The 6,622-nt window shown below is 42.9% G+C and overlaps 1 protein-coding gene across 5 annotated transcripts in view; it reads right to left on the bottom strand.

Moving 5' to 3' along the window:
• Nucleotides 1-3,323: 3,323 nt before the first annotated feature.
• Nucleotides 3,324-6,622, bottom strand: part of ctnnd2a (catenin (cadherin-associated protein), delta 2a) — a 318,237-nt gene continuing 314,938 nt past the window's right edge. For 4 of the 5 annotated variants that reach the window (XM_088071967.1, XM_088071968.1, XM_088071966.1 and 1 more), the window contains exon 25: nt 3,324-5,993. In XM_088071967.1, the coding sequence (XP_087928093.1) occupies nt 5,574-5,993 (420 nt within the window). In that variant the 3' untranslated portion in view covers nt 3,324-5,573. The remainder of the gene's footprint in view (nt 5,994-6,622) is intronic. The other variant, XM_088071970.1, reaches the window with a different exon arrangement.

Below are 6,622 nucleotides of genomic sequence, written 5' to 3'. Positions count from 1 at the left end.
AAAAATCAGTGATTGCAGGTTTAAGTGGAAAGCCACATTAAGTTGTTTGGAAGCAAAACAAACCTCTTCTTTTTGACAGTGACTGTTTAACTTTGAATAACAAATCAACTTACAGCTCCTGCTCATTTGCACATGCTGAATGTTTTTATTGACTCATTATAATATGGAGGCATCTCAGGATATATGCAAATGGGAAAAAAACACCTTAACAGAGGGCAGGCCATATGATTTGAACTGTAGCTTGTCCCTGAACAGGGGCCCTAATTTCAGCTGCCAGCTGTTGCAGGCCCATTTGACAGACTCCTCTGGCTAATGAAAAATTGCCTTTTTCATCTTTTTTTAAGAAAGTGAAAGTTTTCTGGGGCATTTCTGATTTCTGATTATTTTGTCACTACTCGAAAAACCAATCTGAAGTTTTCTAGTTTCTCCAGAATTTTGTTTCCAAGAACTTAACCTCTACTGCTGCTATACTCACATTTTTTGTACTGTATTATGTCTGAAACTTCTCTGTATCAAAAGTCTTCACATTCCTCACTGTTTCTTCTCTACCCTTTCTCTACAACTTTCCACCTTCCTTCTCCTTCAGGCTCCACCCTTCCCCTTCAGATGAGAGCATTAATTTCTCAAGGTCTATCTGTGGCACACAGTGGCTCCATGGAGCCTCACTTCTTCTTAAACACAAATTGATTTCACGCTCAAATCCTCAGAGTATAAATCACAGACCCTCCACCTGCTCCCCACTACATCTCTGTCTCCTTCTTTTTCCCTTACATCTCACTTTGTGTCTCCCCTTCACGTCCTCCCCGGCTCTCTGCTGACATGCACCTGCGCGCACGTACATGTGTACACACACACACACACACACACATCTTTGAGTCCTGCCTAAGGTGTGTGATGGCTGAGTGAGCAGGGACGCTGTGAGAATTAGAGGGAGAGAAAGCCGGGAGAGAGGGAGTGAAACAGTGAAGGCCGGAGGCATCTGCAGGGTGGAACAGGGCAGTTTCTAGAGAGGCTGCGCGTAGGAAAATTGAGGAGCTATTTTCATGCCACATTAAGTTACACCAGCCTTCCACTATGGGACTGTGCTCAGACAGAGGAGGCTTGCCTCTATTGTGAAGGCTAATAATCAACGCAATGGAGTTATTACCCAACACCGCATTTCACAGGCCTAACCTAGACAGCATCAAAGACGGAGAAGGGAGGGAGAGAGGAGGGGGAGACATGAATTCCAATGGATTGTAACAAATGCGGCTACCTCCAGCTCAGCCTCATTCATTTAATATGCTCAGTTCAGTTCATTCTCTGGATGGATATCTGGATGAATGGGATCAAAGTCAGAGGGGGCAACGCATAAGGGGAACAATAACGCTGGGAAAAATACAAAATGGGAATTTCCATTACTGCAACTTTGATGTCTGTCCACTGTCATTAATGTGACAATAAAGACTGGTGGGCGTAGAAGCCCTTGTATTGGCTTTACATCTCCGTATTATAGTAATAACACCACTCTAACCACATCCCACTGCCGTCACTCTGAGAGGCAACATCACAGTAAATTATTAAGCCCCGTCATATTTATGCATGCCTGTCACTGCCACGCTGTTCAAGGTAAGTACGTTAACTGTACGGCATCAGAGAGGGGTCATTATCAGAGGAAGTGTGAATAAGGATGATATCGAAAGCATTATCTTACATGTTCCCACATGCCTGTCACTCAAGTCCCCAGCGAATATGTTTGTGTGAACAGACGATGGTATCAGGATGTTAACAGTGTTGCTTGTCAGCCGGGGGGGACAGCAGTGGTAAATTGTCTGTGTAAAAGCAATCTGAAATCACTGACATCGTTTTGGTATTGTGTTGTTTCTCTGATGTCAATTGAACGCAATATATTACGGCTTTAAAGGATACATAGAAGTTTATTATTGTATGTGATCCAATTCATACGCGGAGTGCATACATTCCTGTTGCATGTGATTGTAGGCAACTTTGTAAATAGACACTAATTCTGACGATAGCACCTAAAAGATTATTGTGTCTTTGTTTAAATCACTGTATGTTCTGGAGGTTTGTTACATTTTTGATACAGAGGTGTTGATTTAAAGGGATACTCCTAAGCACTTCGATAACATTGGGGATTTGAAGAGAAACAGACGAAAATATAGTGGTCAAAATCACGACAGCAGCATCCTAACTTTTAAGCATATACTGAAAAAAAGTAATGGACATAACTATCATGACATGACTTTTCGTTTCGTAAACTGAAGCCCCTGGACTTTGAAGACAGTTTGAAACAGTGCTAAATCATGTAACTGTGCCCCTAAACACTTTTTCCCTTAAACTTACATTGTGAAAGAGACGTCTGTAAATCTATAGATACTTTTTTTTTTTAGTGTTACAACCATCAAGAAATGACTCGTTTTTCTTATGCTGTCCATTTGATCCATTAGGTCTGATAACATTTTCAAAGTCTATAGAGCCACACGATAAAATCATTTTATCTCTATTCAAGTTGGTGAAGTGCTAAAGCAGAAGTAGCCGTTGCAACAAAGGAGGAGATTAACATAAGAGTCTATCACTGTTTATTTATTTTTCTTTTTCATACCTGGCTGTTGTTTCTCCTTCTCCTGGAGTTGCCCATTTTAACATTGGGCTCTATGCTGCCTTTGCACACTTTTGGAGCCAGCCTCAAGTGGCCATTTGAAAAACTGCAGTTTTCGACACTTGGTTTTTAACTTAATTTCCTGCTTGAATTTAAGTCAAGCCCCCAAAACCCTGGTTCCTATATTTCCCATAAAGAAACCTGATGAAACCTCTCATTAGACCCTCTCTATTAGGTGAACAGTACAAACTGCACACTTCCAGTTCATAACACAGGCTTCTTTTAAAGTCTGAAACTGAACAAAGTTATTTTCTCAGATTCCTGTCCCCTTGTACATTCATATTTATAGTATTTATGTCCTGAAATATATTAGCAGCTCATGGTCTGACTTGATTAGATACTTATTTGTTACCTATAATTATCGTTTCCATTGTTTTTATTTACAGGGGAAAATGTTCTGACGCCATGCTGCTTCAAAGCCACCTGAAGCACTTTTGAACAAAAGACAGACTGAAACAACGAGTAAAAACATTAATCTAAAGCGCATCAAAGTGAGATTAACCCACACCTACACTATATGATTCCTTTTTTTTTTTCGTGAGACAAAGGCTTTACACAATGCACACATGAAGAAAACTTCTTGCCGCTAAACCAGGAGAGAACGGGACATCTCTGTCTGAAACATCCCCCTTTCAAATGACCAACGGTAGAGGAGACCATGGTGTTTGATTGCAAAGAGTCTTTTTATTTTTCCTTGTGTTCAAGTACGGTCCTCTCTCAGCAGGGTCATCTAAGAAGCATGGACACACAATAACACACAACTCGCACCAGAGCCTGAGCATCTTCAGGTGGGATTTCTCTTTTGTCTCGATTGGGGGGGCCTGATCAGCAGCTTCCATGTTTAGGTCAAGTGAACAAGAGTCCTGTTGTACACCACATAATCATTTTTTCTCTGCGAACATTTGTTGCATTTAGTGACACTGACATCTGCACATAAAAATTATATATATATATTTATATTTATATTCATATATTCATAGATTTCATTCTATATCAACAATTCATTCTAGTGATTTTTACCTTGGTTTTTCATGTTGTAAAACTGGACAAAATGTCGGTAGGAATGCCTTGATTAGACATTGATTTATACAGGAACGCACATACACGCGACAGAGGCACGCACACACGCACACTACTACACACATGCATGCATAGATACGCTCGCTCAAGTTTACGTGTACACACGGGCCACACATCCTTTCACATACATGCACACAAACGCACACACACACACATGTCCCCACACAAGCACGCCCACACATGCTCAGCCAACACAGAGAGGCAGGTCTGTACATCTAAGGGAGGGAGATGTTACCCATGATCCCCAGCAATAAGTACGGTTTCACCTGATCAAAACACAAGAAAATAAAAGTTACAAACAGCAGAGGGAGTCATCCGGTCATTGTCTGTAAACTTCGACAGAATCTCCCTTTAAAGTCCTTTTGGACTGGTCCACGAGGTGTCAAAGTTTGGCACAATGTCATGTCTCTCTCTGTCTCCTGATCTCTACTGTACACTGAAATGTACAATAGTCATGGTTGGCTCTTGTCAGTTGGACCAGTTTTTATGCACAAGTGATGATGAGAAACCACTGAGAGTCGACATGGTCAAACACATCAGCTCTCCAAAAGGAAAAGACAACCCTTTCCAAAGACAGAGAGTGTGCTTTAAACATACACATATATTCTTTAGGCAGTGAAAAAGCACTTTTTTCTTGACAGGAACTCTGGAGCGATGCTGCTCTGCCAATCTGATGCTCTGGCAGCCTTGAACTGCTGTTGACGTTTGAGCATGTCCACAACGAAATTCATCTGATGGAGAGAGAAAAACACAAATTCCTCAGGGTTTCCTCTCCGGCTTGGGAAAAGGGCAAAAACAAAAGGTGTCCACTGACATCCATCCTGACGATGTGTGTCTTTTCTGCTTCTTGTGTTCACTTATTTTTGTTGCTTTTGTTGTTTCAGTCAGTAGTCAGTCATGAAAAAAAAAGAGAATTCACAAGTGGCCCCATCAAAAACATGTGTAATATACACACTATATCACCTTTGAACTGTACACAGAAAATAAAAACGCTTTTGTGAAAGTGAAAATTTAGAAAAGTACAAATAAGAAAAAGATGTAAAAGAACGATGAAGAAAAAGAAGTCTATTGAAGATGACATTCCTTGAAAACAAGAAGCCTCCGTAGGCGGCGAGGCCATTGCAACAAAAAGGGGGGGATAAAAGCAGTGCTACGTTTGTCACTTGGTTGAAATGGTAAACATCCACTTCTTTGCCTTGTGCCTGATGTGCTTTCATCTTTTTTTTCCTGTGCTTTTATTCCTCCTGACCTCCTCAAGAACCCTCATGCCATCTTTGTCTCTCCTCTCATCCTCGCTGTTTTCGACAAAAGGTCAGGCCACTCCCTGCTCCTACAGAATAAGAGCTCACCCTCATCCGCTCCCCATTATTTCCTGATCCCATCTCTCTTGCCTCCTCTGGGTCTCTGCGTACTCTCTCCGCCTGGTCATTTTCTCTCTTTCGATATTCCACTGCCCACTCCTCTCTAAGCCTTTCAAACACACTTCTTCATATCTACTCCCTCCTTATCCACTCACCGGTGCAATGGAGCTGACTTTGAAGAAATAAAGTGGTTTGAAAAAAAAAAAGAGAAAAAAAAAGGAAAAAGGAAAATGTCCACATGCACATGCACAGTCTCTCTTTGTCACTCGACCTAACTTCATTTCTAAACTCCATCCAGCTTTCCCCGTATTTTAGAGAACACAAATTTCCTGCCACTGGCTACAAGATCCCGTTTCAACATGCCACTTGCTGTCACCTTGTGTTAATCTGCTGTTGATCGCTTGCAAAAAAAATCCCTTTCACACACGCACACTCAGACTCTCCCTCGCCGCCCCCCCATCATCATAGTCTAACTAGACCCAGGAGTCAGGCGAGGCCGGGTAGTGGCTGGTCTCGTAGTTCAGTTCGCTGTATGGCCGAGAGGCCGAGTAGAAGTCTACGTAGTTCCCGGTGGATTTGAGGCCCAGATGCATGCGCAGGTCTTCCCGCGGGTCTCGGGGTGGTCCGGTGGAGCTGGGAGGCTGCTGGGGTTGGGCCTGAGGCTGGGCCTGCGGCTGGACCTGCGGCTGTGGCTGGGACGGAGGAGGCGGAGGTCCCTGGTCCTCATAGTAGACTTCGTTGAAGCTCCGGCTCTGGCTGTGAGGTGGAGGCTGCGGCGGCTGAGGCTGGGGGAAGGAGGGAGGGGGAGGGTAGGGGTCGTAGTCTTTTAGCACAGCTGCTGACGGGCTGTCCTGCTGGGGCTGGGGAGGTACAACGCAGGGCTGGGCCGGAGCCTGGTGAGGGGGAGTGGTGGAGGTGGCAGAAAAGTGGTTGGTGGGGGAGGGGGGGGTATTTGTTGCAGCAAGCGAGAATGGAGGGTCATCGAGGAGACAGATAAAGGTGGAGAAATGGAGAGGAGTGGAGAGTGGCAGGTGGGCACATGGGGGAGAAAGTTTTGAAAAGGCAGGCAGTATGGGTAAAAAGGCTCAGATAGGAATCAATCGGGAAGGGACTCATGCTGTGAATTCTCTATTACATGCAGGTACTGAAGGAGGAAATTTATCTCTAACACTAAGTCTCAGGCTAGCTGTGTGTGTGTGAGTGTGTGTGTGTGTATGTAGATGTGTGCACTCGTAAGAACCCCTATTCTCAGACACATATTTCAGTTGGTTTTTTTTTTTATCTAAATTTATTAATTTTTTGCAATTTGTGGAACACTGCTTATCAACTTGCTCACTGCCATTTTAAGGAAATATATTTTTATAAAAAACTGCACCAACATTTAACATTTTCAATACTTGTGAAAAGCATGTGGAAGCATGTCCCTCCAGTTAATTGCTGGTTGTAAAATCAAAGTTTGTAAACATAAACAGAAACTTGTATTTAATACATATGATCAAAAAATTTTCAATTTCCTTCGTCA

Source organism: Plectropomus leopardus, chromosome 21 (genome assembly GCF_026936395.1).
Source record: "Plectropomus leopardus strain MGB_pleo_1.0 chromosome 21, ASM2693639v1, whole genome shotgun sequence".
NCBI lineage: Eukaryota > Metazoa > Chordata > Actinopteri > Perciformes > Serranidae > Plectropomus > Plectropomus leopardus.
The sequence above is the reverse complement of the archived record's forward strand: the minus strand, read 5'-3'. Positions and strand labels throughout refer to the sequence as shown.